We start from the raw sequence: 18981 nt of genomic DNA on the forward strand, positions 1-18981 counted from the left end.
TTACACTAACAAAACAGACTAAGAACAGAAACACTTGCACAAGGCACTAAAGGCAAAAAAAACAGAACTACATTGGGAGCTAGCAGAACTAAAAGCGCTAGCATGTGAGATAGGGAACAAACAAAAGAAGCATAGCGTGGAAGCTAGCAAGTACAAGAAATAGTTTTTTACCACAATTGGGAAACAGTGTCGTCACGTGTTGCACAGAACAGAAACTAGAATGCAAGACCGAGTAAACGAAAAAGGCAGGCTTAAATACGGACAGTAATTAGGAGGCAGGTGTGTGTCAAAAACAAAAGGCAGGTGACACAAATGTATAGTTATGACAACAGAACAAAACAGGAAGTGCCACAAGGAACTAAGGAAGACACACGCTAACAAGATGTCATATAAAACAGAACCAAAACCAGAATAAGACATGATCTGAGTAGTGGATCATGACATAAGCCCCCCCTTTAAGGGACAGATACCAGATGTCCCAAAAAATACTTTGAACCCCCCCACAAAGAAAGTTCAGGAGTGAAGAGGGGGCGGAGGGAGGACATGGTGGAGGATCGCCAGGTCGTGTGCCCCAGACTCCATCAGGGATCAAGTCAGGTGGGGGCGGCGAATGGAACGCCGCTGCCGCAAAAGTGTTGGTGTGCGACCTCGAAGAGGCCACATCTGTGGCCGACAGGTAGGAGGATGCGCCCGGCGAGGAGGACGACCAGGGCAACGCCCCATCAGTGGCCGACGCGGAGGTGGATGCGCCCGGCGAGGAGGATGACCAGGGCACGGCCATATCCGTGGCCGACGTGGAGGTGGGCGCATCGGCGCTGTCGTCATGGCGGGCTTGGAAGCAGCAGACGAAGCCGGCGCTGATGCAGCAGACGAAGCCGGAGCTGGTGCAGCAGACGAAGACGGCACTGGTGCCGCAGACGAAGCAGGTGCGGGTGCTGCAGCCAAAGCAGGAATGGGTGCAGCAGATGAAGACAGCGCTGGTGCCGCAGACGAAGCAGGTGCGGTTGCTGCAGCCAAAGCAGGCACGGGTGCAGCAGACGAGGCCAGCGCTGATGCAGGAGATGAAGTCGGTGCTGGAGCAGCAGTCGCGAGGCAAAGCCCTTTTCCGCGACTTCCGCCTTTGCTGATGAGTGCGAGCGGGTTAAGACGGGATATCACCGGACCAGGTGGAGTCGATCGGGGCTTGGAGACCTCCAGGACCCCAGATCATCTGATCAATGTCCCAGCCTCCATCGCTTGGACTAACCTCCACGTAACTTCCTCGAAGTCTTTAATCTCCGCTGCGAGAGAACTTCCTCGTGCTCTCATTCTAATGTGACGGTTAGCTGGCATCGTGGTGTGGGTTCGTTCTCTCAGGGATGCAGTCGGATTTGGACACAGCGTGAAGGTAGGAAATGATGATTTATTTACACTAACAAAACAGACTAAGAACAGAAACACTTGCACAAGGCACTAAAGGCAAAACGAACAGAACTAGCTTGGGAGCTAGAAGAACTAAAAGCGCTAGCATGTGAGCTAGGTAACAAACAAAAGAAGCATAGCGCGATACTTTTCGGTACTTTTCTAAATAAAGGGGACCAGAAAAAAATGCATTATTGGCTTTATTCTAACAAAAAATTATTAGGGTATGGCTAACCGGTAATTTTCATTGGCGGTATGGTACCAAATATAATTGATTAGTATCGCGGTACTATACTAATACCGGTATATCGTACAACACGAAGTGTTACTATGGTAATCTACGTCACAGCAGGTCAGACGAGGCACCAAGCAGTGTGGGTGGGGAGCGTTTCCACAGAGTGTTTCCAGAGCGGCCAGCCTGAAATGTGGGTGTCAGGGACAGATGTGAAAGGAGATTTTTAAAAGAAAGTTCTAAAGCTTTGGGATGTATCAGATGTATCGGATTGTAGGTGTTTTTTTTGTTTTGTTTTTTTTACCCTTCGCGTTTGTATTTTGCTGTTTGTTGTATTTTTGTTGCATTTGAATGTAAAATACGTCGATTGAGAGGGGGTGTGACGTTCATTTGTTCTCAATATTCAGTGTTTTATCGGACATAGAAAAATATAAAATTCCATTCTGTTTTTAAGGTGGTCTGTCATAACGTTTTTAGCATTCAATCAGACTTAATTGTGAGGTTTTGAATTAGTCTTCCTAAAAATAGATATACCGGCCCCAAAACACATTTTTTCTCTAAGTTCGGCCCCCGAGTAAAAATAATTGCCCAGGCCTGTCTTACAGGGTTTCCCTGAAATTCCCAAGATACCAGTGGCAGTGAGGGCGTGGTTAGGGGCGTGTTGTGGGTGTGGTCACAATTAAATTGTCGTATCATTTGCTATGATGATAAAATGTTCTTTAAAAAGGCTAAAAAAAATAAATACATACAGTTAAAACAAATCTGTGTTATTAATAATTAAGATGAAGATACATGTTTGAATTACTTCGTTTTGCTCTATTTTCAAATGATGCTTCTTATTTTACAATGTACTTAGTCAAGAAATGTTCAAGTATTGAGAGGAGGCTAAAATCCATGATATTACTTTATTTTTGCATATTACTTTATATGACGTTTAAAAAAAACTTATGTTAAAAAAACAACTTATTTTTAAGGTGTGGCGGCTGTAATTTTGCCTTGGCAGTGTGTCACCATCAGTTACATTAAGTGGAAGCCCTTAATGAAATATGTAGACTTTTAGTAGTTTGCTCATTTCCTGTCTTTTTAGTCATTATCTAAGCTGAGGATGCTAATAACAATTTGATCCATAATTCATTGTCTTAGTTAAGTTAAATGTGTTGGATCCGCCTTGGACTGGACTCTCGCGGCTGTGTTGGATCCATTATGGATTGAACTTTCACAGTATCATGTTAGACCCGCTCGACATCCATTGCTTTCGTCCTCTCCAAGGTTCTTATAGTCATCATTGTCACCGACGTCCCACTGGGTCATCATTGTCACCGATGACGTCCCACTGCGTGTGAGTTTTCCTTGCCCTTATGTGGGCCTACCGAGGATGTCGTAGTGGTTTGTGTTGTGGTTTGTGCAGCCCTTTGATTGATTGATTGATTGATTAAATATTGTCCTATTTATATATTTTTCAGCACAATGCTCAACTTTCATTGAAACTCCTTATCTACTTAAATACTAATAATTTACTCATTTGAACCTATTTCATGTCTTCTTAGAAACAGTTTTTTTTTTTTTTTTAATCTCAGGATGCTAATAGTATTTATGTATAATTAAAAAAGGCCAAGCGGTGTGTGGCTTTGGCCGTTACTGAGGCAAAAACACGGACATGAGAGGAGTTCAGAGAAGCCAATGAAAACGACTTTCAGACAGCTTCAAAGAGATTCTGGACCACAATCCACCGCCTTAGGAGTGGGAAGTGTGCACTGTCAACATCGTTTATAGTGGGGACGATGTGCTACGTCGACTAGGGATATTGTGGATTGGTGGATGGAATACTTCGAAGACCTGTTTAATCCCACCTACATGTCTTCCAATGAGAAAGCAGTGCCTGGGGACTCTATGGTGGTCTCTTCTATTTCCGAAGTAGTTAAGAAGCTCTTTGGGAGCAGGACCCCGGCGGTGGATGAGGTCCGCCAGGAGTTGCAACAGCTCGGGATGCTGGGGGGTTGTCGTGGTTAACAAGACTCTGCAGCATTTCGTGACATCGGGGACGGTGCCTCTGAATTTACAGATTGGGGTAGTGGCTCCTCTAAAAAGGGGAACCGGAGGGTGTGTTCCAACTATAGTGGGACCACACTCCTCAGCCTTCCCAGTGAGGTCTATACTGGAGAGAAGGCTAAGCCGGATATTCAAAACTCAAAATCAGGAGGAGCAGTGTGGTTTTTGTCCTGGTCGTGGAACTGTGCACCTACTCTATAGTCTTGATAGAATTCCTTGAGGGTGAATGGAAGTTTGCCCAGCATAAGTTTTGTGGACTTGAAGAAGGCATTCGACCATGTGCCTCGGGAATTCCTTTGGAGAGTGCTCCGAGTATGGGGTATCCGACCACCTGATTGTGGCGGTCTTCTCCCTGTATGATCAGTGTCAGAGCTTGGTCCGCATTGCCAGCAGTAAGTCGGATCCGTTTCCAGTGAGGGTATGGACTTCACCAGGGCTGAATTTTGTCACTAATTCCGTTTGGAACTCTTACAGACATACGTTGGATACATTAAGAGAAAAATGTCCAAATCCATTGCTATTTTTTATAAAGTAAGACACATGCTGAATGAGAAATGCCTGCATATGTTATATTATTCTTTTATTTTCCATATTTAACAAATTGTGTTGAAGTTTGGGGAAATGTTTATAAAACAAACATAGACCCCATAATTGAACTCAAAAAAGGGTCATTAGAATAATACACAAAGCGTGCTACTATGTACCTACAAATCCAGTATTTATAGGTTCTAATGTATTTACATTTTCAGACATTGTGTTTTTAAAAACAATGGATATTGTGTTTCGAGTAAAGAACAACAGCCTCCCAGCTTGTATTCTCAGGCTATTTAATTTAAGAGGAGAAAACTATAATTTACGGGGATACTGATTTTTGAAATATGTAAAGTAAGAACAATTATAAAATACAAATGTATTTCAGTTTTAGGAGTTAAATGGTGGAACAAGCACAGTGATGAGTTGAACATGTCGTTCTTTGTTAAGGTTTAAGAAAACCTTGAAAGGTGAAATAATTGAAATAATAAAATATAGTAACAATTACTTTCATCCCATTGATTTTTCCAGGCAATCTAATTTTCAGTGAAGGTATAGGATAGGCAAATATAAGCTTTGGCTTCAGCCTATTCCTTTTTCGGTCATTACTTTTATTTTCTGTTGTGTGTGTATGTGTATGATTGTTGTTATGTATAACCTGTACTGTTAAACTGATCACATAAAATGGTTGATTGATTATATGACCTAAATAAACGTATTTCATTTAATTCATTCATTATGACAAACTTGTCCCATGTGGGAATTTTGACAGTGGTCAAAACTTCAACTTTGTTTTGTAAGATTACAATGTTTTTCTCTAATATTGTGAAAAATACAAACTGTTGTATTTATTTTATATAGACAGACATTCTAGGCGCAGTTAGGGCGTTGAGGGGATCTAGTTTGGTGTCTGCAGGATTAGATGTCTGCTTTTTGCGGATGATGTGGTTCTGTGGTCTTGTTCACAAGTGAGGGAAAAGTAGATCATGAGATAGACATGCGGATCGGTGTGGCGTCTGCAATGATATGGACCCTGCATCGGCCTGTTGTGGTGAGAAGGAGCTGAGCCGGAAGGCAAAGCTCTCCTTTTGGAGACCTTTGGTCATGAGCTTTAGGTTATGACCAAAAGGACAAGATCACAGGTACAATTGGCTAAAATTATTTTCTTCACTCGGGTGGCAGGGCTCTACCTTAGAGATAGGGTGAGAAGCTCTGTCATTCGGGAGAAGCTCACAGTAAAACCAGTGCTCCTCCACATTCAGAAGAGCCAGATGAAGGAGTTCGGGCATCTGGTCAGGATGCCCCCCAAACGCCTTACTGAGAGGTGTTTAGGGGGCGTCTGACCGGTAGGGGACCACGGGGAAAACCTAGGACATGGTGGAGGGCTATGTTAATTTCCTTACAGTGTGAACTTTATCTCGGTAAGCAGATATATTTGAAACAATATTAACAAGTACAGAATTAACTGTTTTTTTATTTTTATTTTTTCTACTGCCCTTCGTTGCAAGGCAGATTTGGCCCTAAAACTTGAACGTGAACTAAACACCAGGTGAGGCATACATACTTTTTTTTAACTTAAATTCATATGTGCAGCTCTAGTCATTGTTGATTTAGGTTGCACATTAGACTTACAGGGGAAAAAAGGGAGTTATTCACTTATCATAATGATATTATGATATGATAAATGGGTCCCAAACTATTTGATAAAGTTGTTATTAAATACTTTTTGGTCCCATTTGCTTTTAACAAAATAAATCAAGTATTGTGAGCGTATATTATTACCTTTCTGTATTTGTACCTGAAGCAGCAATAGCTATCCTCCATGAAAAATTACTTTGTATGATCGTATTCTTGGCCCTGCGATGAGGTGGCGACTTGTCCAGGGTGTACCCCGCCTTCCGCCCGATTGTAGCTGAGATAGGCGCCAGCGCCCCCCGCGACCCCGAAAGGGAATAAGCGGTAGAAAATGGATGGATGGATGATCGTATTCATTTTGTCTAAAAATCCAGTTAAGATAAGTATTTAGTCTTGGATACAGCATATAATCGTCCATATTGGCAGAAACATTCTTTTAATTCAATTTCGTTCAAAGAAATGAACCAATATTTTTGCATCTGATTAAAAACACCCACAAACGCTGCCTTACACTAATAAAAATGCTGTGTTTGTTATAAATACATTTAAAAAAAAAAAATGCTGGCTTCCGCTGGAGAGACCTGTGTTTGCTAGCTTGAGCGCCCCCACTTATCCCAGTGTGGCGAGTCAGAGTACTGCTGAGGTATTGAACTGCAAGTTGACAATATATCGCCCCCTACCTTGAGGCAGAGGTACTTGCTGCCTCAAGACCTGCCTCTTCCACGTGGCAACAAGCATGTGCCCCCTCGCACGCACGCCCAATACACACTGTGTGTAGCCGTGGAGGCACCGCCTGTGTCTGCCTCACTTCTAATCTGCTGCATTGTTCTGATCAGGAAACATGGCATTTCTGCGATTTTGACCAATAAAATTATTAAAATAAACAGGAACCACACCAAAATCACATAGAAAGCATAAACCAAAAGAGAAATATTAAAACATATTTTATTTTACCACTTAGTTTTGGAACATCTCATGGTTAAGCCACCTGGTGGTAGGTGAGGCACTGCTTCACTTGCCTCCCCTGACAGCACGTCACTGAATTGCGGACGTCAATATTTTTGTTTCCGGGCTATTCAGCTGCCCAGCAAAGTAGGGAAAAGACAGGGAGAGTCCAGATAAACCGTCGAATTTGTCCAAAAACACCCTAATATGTAACACCTTAAGAACCCATGTAATTGTTTAATATATTTTTTGTAATGCCATCGTCAACACAATCTGCTGGAGGTCCAGAGGCACTCCCCGACTTGCCCCACATGCAAAATTGTCAATGATTCTGTTGCCGAGTTTAATTTCTGCATTAGTGACTTTCAGTAAAGGGATTTAATGAATACATTTTGTATGTTATGTGTGTATATAGTCTCACATGAGCGTTCATGCAGATGTATGGTTTTCTGTGTTCGCCTGTTTTCTGCCACGAGTGTGCGCTCCGGCAGGTCCCAATCGTTGAACAAACTAATTAAGGAACAAACGCCGCTTCAAACCAAGCAGAAAATTACCTCCCGACTCAAAGCAGGACAACCCAAGGACGCACAAGCTGGCTTCTCGGATGCGTAATGACGGTTTATTTGGTGTGTTACCAACAAGCATGTGTCATTTTCACTGTGGATGTATTATTTCTGTTGCCAGTTTTTGTGCCATAATGCAAAGAAGAGACATAATGTTTTTGATACGGCTCGCTACATCACAAGAACCACCAGTATTGTAAAACAAATATAAACATAAAATAGATATTATTATGATAATACAAATATAAAGTGTGTATTAATAAAAGCAATAACAGTGGTAAATCTTACTTTGATTGGGATTCAAAACTTTGTCCTCCTGTTCACTATCACCAATTGTGCTATCCATCTACCCACAATGTGTTTTCACCATGAATAACCATTTTTTGGAATGCGGGTGATGTTTGGGGGGCCTGATACAAGGCTAAAGTAAGCAAAATTTGGCCCATCAGCTGCCTATTGAGGACCCCTGGTCTGAATTCTAGAGAGTATTCCACCTTTTTTAAAGGCCCAACTGCAAAAACACACAAATAACCTTTTTTATGAGAGGACCCTTTGGCTTTTCTAAAATACCTAATGCATTGACAGATGCTAGTCAAAGATCCTCTACATCAGGAATGTCAAACTCGTTTTCAGTTGCCTGAGTTTTACCATAAAAAATAGTTTTATACAATACACGGTGTTACTGTGAATACACAAACGACACCACAGTAAAATTCTGCCGACTGATCCACCACTTTTTTACCAAAAAACATATATTGTCATTTTTACTACCCTATTTTTCGGAGTAGAAGTCGCTCCGGAGTATAAGTCGCACCTGCCGAAAATGCATAATAAAGAAGGGGGGAAAAACATATATACTGTAAGTCGCACTGGAGTATAAGTCACATTTTTGGGGGAAATGTATTTGATAAAACCCAACACCAAGAATAGACATTTGAAAAGCAATTTAAAATAAATGAAGAATAGAGAACAACAGGCTTAATAAGTGTACGCTATATGTTGCATAAATAACCAACTGAGAAGGTGCCTGGTATGTTAACCTAACATATTATGGTAAGAGTCATTCAAACAACTATAACATATAGAACATGATATACATTTACCAAACAATCTGTCACTCATAATTGCTAAATCCCATGAAATGTTTTACGTCTAGTCTCTTACGTGAATGAGCTAAATAATATTATTTGATATTTCACGGTAATGTTTTAATAATTTCACACATAAGTCGCTCCTGAGTATAAGTCCCACCCCCGGCCAAACTATGAAAAAAACTGTGACTTATAGTCCGAAAAATACGGTATGTACAATTTCATGAATTGAATATTTATTTTTATTTTTAACAAAAACGTTTGTTATGTATGACGATATCATAGTCTATGCTTTTTTAAAGTTAAAAAGATGTGCAATTTCATGCTGTTTATGTTTTTTTTTTTTTTGATAACGTGGAACCCAGGAGGCACAAGACATTGATACAACGTAGCTTATACATTCATGTAAAGCTGAATTTCCCCCAGGGATCAATAAATTACTTTCTATTCTATTCTATTCTATTCTATGCCCTTTAAAACTGACTTTGATATAACGTTGCAAAGTTTGTATATTGAGACAACATTAGTGTCTAATGTTGGATCCGCGTCGTTGGTTGGGAAAGGACCACATTTTAATGGTCAAATCAACCTGACATTGATTAAACGTCAAAAAGCATGTTGTTTCAATGTTGAATTAGTGTTGGAAAATGACCAAATTTCAATGGTCAAATTAACGTCAGAACCCAACATTGACTAAACGTCATCAAAAAGCATGTTGTTCCAACCTTATGTTTGAGTTGCTCAACGTCAGGACCATTAGTAATTCAGCAATGGCTCAATGTTGTTTTAATGTCTTATGCTTGCTGGGAAAGAACAAGTACATTTAATTAGAAAATAAAATGTACTTAATCGGCACATATTCTTCCGGGCTTTTGCAGGCCATGTTAAATACTATCGCGAGTTTTGTGTTTGACAGCTGTTCATTTTTTAGTAACGCGGACAACTACACAGTGCGCTGGTTTACCACCAGCGTCCTTTGATACCGCTAAAAATATTTCAACTAGCGATTGATTTTGCCTGTGGGCCCCGAGCTGAATAGCCCCACCCTCGCTGCTTCCTTCCTAATTGTCACTGAGCTAGCTGGTCTCTAAGTGGCTGACTTTCTACGGATGTGCTGTGAATTGCTGCTGAGTGTCCCCCATCAGTCAATAGTACAACTCCAGCTAATCCGGTGGTGTTTCACAGCCAATAGCCTCCAATTAAGCACAGCTGCGGGAGATGGGGCTGGCGGTGTCAATAACTCCTGCCTGACCCCTCCGTGCATCCTTCCTTCCACCCTTTCCAGCGTGGCGGCCGTCGCCTCGGATTGCAACATGAGAATCATTCTTGTTATTACACTCCTTTTTTGCTCATGTTCACAGTAAAGACCTGCGGCAGCAACCTTCAGGGGCCATCAGGAACCTTCACCTCGCCCAACTTTCCCATTCAGTATGAGAGCAACGCACAGTGCGTCTGGATCATCACCGCTTCAAACCCTAACAAGGTTGGTGGCTTTCACTGTCTTTGTAAAAAACAAACCTACTCAAATACGAGTAAAATAGTATTTGTTTGTGCTTCTCAAATAGTATACTTCCCGTATTAGCGTCTTTTTCATTTTCAATTGCTGGAATTAATCAACCACCTGACCTGAAAGTAGAAAGTACAGTGGAACCTCGATTGGTTCTTGAACATCGTTCATCGATCGAAAAGTCTTCACATTGAAGCATAAGAAACGATGTCAACGTGAATAATTGGTTCTAGTCTCAATGAAAGTTAGTATTTAGTTTAAAAATGCACACTTTGAAGACACTAAAATATGTCATACTGTATACATATCAAATAAACACAACAAGGGGGTAATGGATCAACAATGTTTTTATCATCAAAACTGATGCGTTGGTGACGCATTGTGAAGGCGCGTTGTCACCCCAGGGATGCACGAGGACCAAGACAGGCAGGAGTTGCAGGTAAGACTTGATTTAATACAAAAATAAAATAACACTGGTACAGAACTGACAAAAGAAAAGGCATGCCGAACGCATGAGTGGCTAATGCTAACGAGCATCGAGTCCCAAAATGGACGTGCCAAGCGTACGCTAAGCTAAGGCAAGACTTATCAATAGTAGATACAAAGAAGAGGAACCAACATGCGCGTTGCATGTAGCAAACAAACCAGCCAGCAAGAACTGAGGTTGAAAGCAGGCTTAAATACACAAGCAATCAATCAAACCCAGGTGCGCGTAAAAACAAGAGCAGGTGGGACAAATGTGAAACCAAGGTAACCAGACAAAACAAGGAAGTGCACAAACCAGGGATCGGCAAAGTCCAAAAATAATCGAGAAAAAACAAAAAGTTTTAAAACCCAAAACCGTATATGATCTGGGTGGCGGAACATAACAACAACAACACAACAACGGAAACTGTCAATGCACACACACACACACACACACACACATACACACACACACACACACACACACACGTACACACACACGTTAACAACCATGTTGCTACAATAATGACAAAAAACAGTAAAATAGTTTTTACCTTGCTGTCGACACGAATGTTTATGGCAGGGGTCGGGAACCTTTTTGGCTTAAAGAGCCATACAAGCAAAATATTTTAAAAATTATTTCCGTGAGAGCCATATAATATATTTTTTAAAACTGAATACAATTAAATGCGTGCGTTTTTAAGTAAGACCAACATTTTTAGAGTATAATAAGTCTCTTATTCTTTTTAATAACATTGTTATTCTGAAGCTAACCAACAATAAATAAAATACCTCTTACCATTAAAGCGACTTCTTGAACAGGTGCGGTAGGAACTGGATGGATGGATTAAAATGCATGAAAATGTTTTGTGTTTTGAACGTTATTTTTAATACTGTGATTACCAGCAGAATTATTCATTACTTACCGTGTTAAGCAATGTCAGCTAAGATTTATCCGAGAGCCAGGTGCAGTCATCAAAAGAGCCACATCTGGCTCTAGAGCCATAGGTTCCCTACCCCTGGTTTATGGCATGCAACCGAAAAGAGGACATGATGGCAGACACACAGAGTTGGAGAAGGAAGGGTGTGTGTGTGGGTTCCCTCGCCTATCTTAGGCCATGTTCACACTGCAGGGTCGAATGTCCAATTCAGATTTTTTTTTTTGTCTAATCCGATCTTTTTATTGGCCATTCTCATCAACAAAAAATGTGATTCCTAATGCAGACGCAATTTGACCCGCATACAGACATGACGTCATGACGTCGCACGCACTGCAGTTTTTAAGTAAAAATGGCTTCAGTGTTGCGATCTGCTGCTCAGATCTTCACGTGTTTGTTTTTTCATTCTCAGTCTGACCCGTTTATTTCCTGTTTTTGTCCATCACTATGGTTACACATCAGTCCACCTGTTAGTCTCGCCCCGCACACCTGCTACTAATTTTCACCCTCCTATTTAAGCTCACCTTTTCTGTTTACTCATTCTCGGATCCTAATTTGCCCACGCGCATCAGTGACGACTCTCATCATTCGTATGTATTTTCTCGCTAGCTCTCACGCCAAGCCACTTTATTGTCTAGCTTTCATGCTAAATGTTTTGTTTACTCTTTTGTGTCCTCGTACCAAGTTCTAGTTTTCCTTGTTTTATCCTAGCTTTCACGCTAGCGTCTTTTGTTTACTTTTTCTCTTTACACCAGTATTTTTGTTCATAGACTTTTGTTATTAAATACCCTTTATCTTACCTTTGCTGTGTTCTGCTTCGACGCATCCACGGGAAAACCACACCGGCATTACAATGCCGAAGAAGAGTCCTCACAGTAGGATCCGAGCATCAAGTTGTTTTTCCGCGTCGAAACCACGGGAGGAACCCTTCGACTTAGGGTTGTGGTTGGAGCTCGTGGCTTGGGAGCAGGAAAGACTCGACTGTGGGCCTGAAGTCTCCTCCGAAGCCGTTCGCGCTGCCCCGAAGAAGCGGGGGGTCCAGTGGAGAGGTCCCCCGCGCGGCAGTAATGTTCCAGCACCACTTATTCCTCCCCATGGACACAGCAAGTTTCACCCCGTCCAGGATTCACCCGTCATTACCGGTAATCCTGCTTGTTTTTTTTCAAATCATTCCTTAAGCTGCCATGACACTTTTTCTGACACAAGCGATGACGTCATTTGGGGAACGCCCACCGGTGTCGCAACACCGGCCTCTGTTGATGACATATTTTCAGAAGATTCTTTTATTGTGGACGATATATCTCAGCCATTTTCCAAAAACTTGGACAGTAATAATACTTTCACACAGTATCAGGACATTTATATTGATTCTAGTCACCCTCAGTATATTGTTAATTGTCAAGATCAGCCTCCCATTACTTTGGCCCCGCCCACATCTCAGCCTATTTCACGTCCTACCCCTACGTCACCTGATTTTGAAACTGACCTAGAAAAATATAGTCCTGCCTGGATGGACGAGTGGTACAGGAGAGTTTTGATTGAACTGGAGCTGGAGGAGAAATTTCTTGCTGCTCAGAACAATCCTCTCCTCATACAGACTAATGGGGTGGAGTCTGCCCTCCTCCAAACCTCCCACCGTCCGCCCTTACAGTCAGCCTCTATCCAACGGGACCCCGTCTGGAATCCGGGTCTCGAGGGGAGGGCCAGTATTACTACTAAGCCTCCTAGACCTCCACCACCGGTGTTCACCCCTGTTAAACCTGTTAAGCCACTACGGCCTCCTAGACCTCCTCCACCGGTGTTCTCCCCGGTCAAGTCACGCCCTCTTAGACCTCCTCCACCTGTGTTCCGTCCGTGCCCTAGTTCTAGTTTTAGTCACAGTCTCTCTCAGAGTTCGAGTCCCAGCCTTCTTCGTAGCCCATGCTCTAGTCCTACTCGTAGACCGACTTGTAGACTGAGTCGTAGTCCAAGTCCTGGTCCGAGTTTCCGTTCTGATTCTAGTTGTAGTCCTAGTCTTTCTCGTAGTCGTCGTAGTCCTAGTTCCACTCGTAGACTGATCCGTAGTCCGAGTCCTGTTTCGAGTCCGGTCCCGAGTCTTGTTTCTTGCCTTTGTAATATTAGTACTGATTCCCCTCGTGGTCTTAGTCCGAACCCTAGTCCTTACCCAAGTTCTTGTCCGAGCCCCAGTGTTACTGTAAGTCCTAGTCTTTGTCCTAGTCCTTGCCCGAGCACCAGTTTGATTGTTAGTCCCAGTCCTTGCCCAAGCCCTAGTTTGACCGTTTGTCCTAGTTCTTGCCCAAGCCCTGGTATGACTGTAAGTCCTGGTCGTTGCCCAAGCCCTTCTCAAAGCACTAGTGTGATTGTAAGTCCTGGTCCTCTCTCAAGTCCTTGCCCGAGTCCTAGTGTTTGTCTTATCACTCATCATAGTCCTAGTCCTGCTCACAGCCAGTCCCCTAGTTCTCCTCCGCAGACTCCTGCTCCTCGGCTGAAGCCGACTCCTGCTCCTCGGCTGAAGCCGACACCTGCTCCTCGGCTGAAGCCGACACCTGCTCCTCGGCTGAAGCCGACACCTGCTCCTCGGCTGAAGCCGACACCTGCTCCTCGGCTGAAGCCGACACCTGCTCCCAGTCTGGGTCTCACACCAGCACATGACTCTGACCTGGTTTTCACGCCAGTTTCAGACTCTAAACTGGTTCTCACGCCAGCACGAACTCCAAGGCTGGAGCCCACTCTAGCACCAGTTCCTAAGCTGGAGCCCACTCCGGTACCAGCACCACGACAGGTACCGGTGCCAGCTCCGTGCCGCCAAGCACCGGTGCCAGCTCCGCGCCGCCAAGCACCGCCGACGATGGGGCTGGAGCCCACACCAGCGCCGACGACGGGGCTGGAGCCCACACCAGCGTCGACGACGGGGCTGGAACCTTCACCTGGGTCGACAGGGCTGGAGCCCACTCCAGTGCCAGCTCCTCGACAAGCGCCGGTACCAGCTCCGCGCCGCCAAGCACCGCCGACGATGGGGCTGGAGCCCACACCAGCGCCGACGAAGAAGCTGGAGCCCACACCGGCGCCGACGATGAGGCTGGAGCTCACACCAGTCACGACTCCTGCGGCTCCCAGGCCGCCTCCGACGACTCCTGCGGCTCCCAGGCCGCCTCCGACGACTCCTGCGGCTCCCAGGCCGCCTCCGACGACTCCTGCGGCTCCCAGGCCGCCTCCGACGACTCCTGCGGCTCCCAGGCCGCCTCCGACGACTCCTGCGGCTCCCAGGCCGCCTCCGACGCCTTCTTCGGCTGCAGCACCCGCATCATCCTCGCCAGCTGCACTCGGGCCTGCTTTGGCTGCAGTCCCCGCACCCTCGCCTGCTGGGATTTCGGTGCTGAGGCGTCCACCACGTCGACCACGGGCGTGGCCTCTGCGAGGTCATCCTCCTCGCCAGATACTCCCTCCTCCATGTCGGCCACGGATGTGGCCGTGCCCGGGTCGTCCGCCTCGCCGGGCACCTCATCCTGCGAGGCGGCCACTAATGTGGCCTTTTCGAGGTCGCCCGCCAAAACTTTTTCGGCAGCAGCGTTCCACCCGCCGCCGCCACATGATGTGTCCTCGGTGGATTCGGGGACATGCGATCTGGCGACCCTCCACCGTGGCCTCCCTCCGCCCTCCCTTCGTTTGTGAACTTTCTGGTTTTGGGGAGGGGGTTCAAGTTTTTGTTTGTTTTTTAAGACATCTGGTATCTGTCTTTTGTTGGGGGGGAATACTGTTGCGATCTGCTGCTCAGATCTTCACGTGTTTGTTTTTTCATTCTCAGTCTGACCCGTTTATTTCCTGTTTTTGTCCATCACTATGGTTACACATCAGTCCACCTGTTAGTCTCGCCCCGCACACCTGCTACTAATTTTCACCCTCCTATTTAAGCTCACCTTTTCTGTTTACTCATTCTCGGATCCTAATTTGCCCACGCGCATCAGTGACGACTCTCATCATTCGTATGTATTTTCTCGCTAGCTCTCACGCCAAGCCACTTTATTGTCTAGCTTTCATGCTAAATGTTTTGTTTACTCTTTTGTGTCCTCGTACCAAGTTCTAGTTTTCCTTGTTTTATCCTAGCTTTCACGCTAGCGTCTTTTGTTTACTTTTTCTCTTTACACCAGTATTTTTGTTCATAGACTTTTGTTATTAAATACCCTTTATCTTACCTTTGCTGTGTTCTGCTTCGACGCATCCACGGGAAAACCACACCGGCATTACAATGCCGAAGAAGAGTCCTCACATTCAGCTCTAGTCGGTTTCAGGACTGGCACAATTGTGGCAATTTCAAGGATTTTGTGCATTTTCTGAACCGAATTATTGAGAATAGGAGAGGACAAGTATTTTGGTTTTCACGTGAGTTCCTAAAACATATGATCTTTTCTGCTTTGCTGTCAATTATTTATTTTATAAATTTTATATATTTATTTATAATTACGTCGCTTATCCATTTTGCTGTGTGAACCATATAGAGCAAAGGTCTCAACCTCACTTTACCTGGGGGCCACTGGATGCAGAGTCTGGGTGAGGCTGGGCCGCTAGAAAAGATTTCCTAAAAAAATGTTTGCATACTCCTCAGCATGTGTAGTTGTATAATGACGTTTCAAATTGTATCCCTTGTGCACCGCAACTTTCTCTGTGCAAATAAGACACGTCGGCGTGCCCCTGTGCTCAACAAAGAAATATGGCATCTCCTACTTTTCCTGGAATTGTCTTTGCTCATCTCTAACCTTTCTCTTCACTGCAGGCGTTGAAAAAGACATGTTTGGGGTTGTGCAATATATTTGTATTTAGCCGACGGACGAAGAAAAATGTTATTTCCGCAATGTGTGTCGTTACGCTTTTCCTCCCTACAGCAACACAGCTGTCTGCGGATAATAGCCGGGAAAGTACCGGGATAGCGAGCGCAAAAAAGTGACGGCTCCCGGAGTGTTATCCGGCGTCATATAGAAATATATGTAGTGTTCATCGTGTCAGGCAATGCAAATTCAACCATTAAAAAAACAAATAACAATTTGAATTGGTACGGGTTATCGGGGAATGTTATTACTGACGGAAAGGTGTCGCGGTGTGACTCCAGCCGGGCACGTAAGAAAACCCGCGTCTCCATGGCAACGTCTCTGTTGCTTTCACTCACTTGCCGCTTTTCCACTAACGCAGGGGTAGGCAACCCAGAACGTTGAAAGAGTCATTTTGGACCCAAATAACACAACGCATTCAAGCGCCATTCATATAAAACTCGCGGGCCGCACTAACATTAAACTTTCATATTAAGGTGGGGGCCACAAAATAACGTCTCGCGGGCCGCAACTGGCCCGCGGGCTGTGTGTCTGTAACCCCTGATATAGAGTAAGCAAAACAAACAAAACCTGGTGAATAGTGAGAAAAGAAATACGCTGAAGTACTGAGAAGTGGCGACCGAGTATTGGACCGCGTCAACAGAATGTGACGTAGAGGTATCGGCCTCTCCAAAATGGCAGCACCTTGTGTGTATGTACTGTACTTCGCCCTAGGACATCCAGAGACAAACACAATGAATAATTAAATGAAAGGTTTGCACACAGAGACAAGTTTAACACACAGGTGCAGAGGCTCGATCTAAAAGTTAGTGAATTCAAAAGTTTGTAAATCAAAGTTCCACTGTACAATTTCACAGTCTGGTGTTTTTCTTGACCCCAGATTGCAGAGATGGCAGCCGAAGAGCAGGTAAAAGGCCTAACAATAAATAAATGTGAGACATAAATAACTTGGTATATAAATAAAGCGTGCACCCGGCCTTCTTTTTATTTTATCCTAATTTGTTATTTTAATTCTATTTACACTTTTATACACACATATACATTTTATTCTTAGTTGCTTAAGTGTATTGTTATCTATATTATCAAAATGCTGTTAAAGCATGGGGATATGGGACCACTTTAGAGAACATTTACAGAAAAAAAAAAAATGTATACAATTACCGTATTTCCTTGAATTGCCGCCGGGGCGCTAATTAATTTAAAACCTCTTCTCACTCCTGCGCTTATTAAAGGCATGCGGTAAAAGTAAGCATGCGCTTGTTATTTTAAAACCTCTTCTTACTCCGGCACTTACCAAAGGCATGCAGTAAAAATTTGAGTGTGATGTAAGCTTGGACCTTAAATCCTACTGAATAGCTCTTAATCTTATTCCCTTTAAGCCAGGGGTGCCCATTACGTCGATCGCGATCGACTGGTCGATCTCGGAGGGTGTGTCAGTCGATCTCAAGCCAGGCATTAAAAAATAGACATAAAAATGAGCAATCATCAATCATACCAAGACTTCACTTTCGTCAGTTGTTCGACATTCTCGGCACCCGAGGATCTTGTGAGATGACGCTGGCTGCTGCGAGCTCATATTTAAGAAAAAAATTACTAACAGGGCGGACGCAGAGAAACACATTTTATTTCTAGAGACTCCGTACCTACTGTCAAAACTCTAAAGACCGACTGCACAGTTCCTGTCTTCACCATAAAAGACCTGTTTCATCCTGCCTGTGCAAACAAAATAAGAGTCTCAGAAAGCTAGCGTGCACAAGCTAGCAAGCTACGGAGTTTGATGCCAATGTATTTCTCCCCCTCCCTCAGTGACCGCTTTCTCACTTGCTAGCCCACCCGCACAGTCACTGACGTCACTCACCTGCTGCCAGACATTAAAGGGCCTCACACATATGCTACTCTCATAACAAAGTGTTTAAAAACGAGTATGCAAGTTGGACAAATGAGATGCCAAATCCAACCACTTTCTTGTGGTATTGGACAGAAAGGAGGACTTTTTTTTTCCTCCATTTGAAAATGCGGACGTTATCAGCACCACTGTCTAATTCCAATCAATGCAAGTCATCAGAATCAAATACACCAACTTATATTCTTGTCTTCATGAAAGAAAGGAATCTATGTGTGTTAAACATGCTTGTATTATCATTAAACACCATTAACTTGTTAACAAAAATGTCTCTTTCATAAATAAATAAATATAAATTATAAGTAGGAATGAGGTAGATCTCCTCGACTTGGTCAATTGAAAAGTAGCTCGCCTGCAGAAAAAGTGTGAGCGCCCCTGCTTTATGCGATTTCAAATTACCGGTATTGAAATCAGCCTCCTCCATTTTGAAAATGATGACAAGGGAAGTGTCACTCGTGACATCACGAGTTTGACCAGGCGGTAATCCTAAGCATGTGCTAATTATTTTGCAAAGCGAGTTTGACCCAGCAGTAATTCAAGGCAGGCACATACTATATGCCCTGCTGCAATCAAGGAAATACGGTATTTCAAATATTTTTGAAGAATTATTACTGTTACAATATTGTGTGTAGATTAAATCTATTCTGATCCTCATCGTAACGTATAACAGGTACCAGCAATTATTTTGTTGCTAAAAAAAAACATCTTAAAAACGAGCCATAAATTCCATCTTTAGAAGGTAATTGCTGGAACATAGATACGACCAGAAATAAAAGAGAGTCTACATTGACCCCTGCTGGAATAATTATGCTACTGGCAACAAATGTTCGAAATAAACCAATCTCATAACCAATTACCATAGCTAATGTTGCTCGCTAGAAAAAAGTGTATGTTGTCA

The 18981-nt window shown here is 43.6% G+C and overlaps 1 protein-coding gene across 1 annotated transcript in view; it reads left to right on the forward strand.

The window, feature by feature from the left end:
- Positions 1–18981, forward strand: part of csmd3b (CUB and Sushi multiple domains 3b) — an 815905-nt gene that overhangs the window by 564857 nt on the left and 232067 nt on the right. Inside the window, exon 10 of the mRNA XM_061908578.1 lies at positions 9809–9930. Within this exon, the coding sequence (XP_061764562.1) occupies positions 9809–9930 (122 nt within the window). The remainder of the gene's footprint in view (positions 1–9808; positions 9931–18981) is intronic.

Source organism: Nerophis ophidion, linkage group LG08, assembly GCF_033978795.1.
Source record: "Nerophis ophidion isolate RoL-2023_Sa linkage group LG08, RoL_Noph_v1.0, whole genome shotgun sequence".
Lineage (NCBI taxonomy): Eukaryota > Metazoa > Chordata > Actinopteri > Syngnathiformes > Syngnathidae > Nerophis > Nerophis ophidion.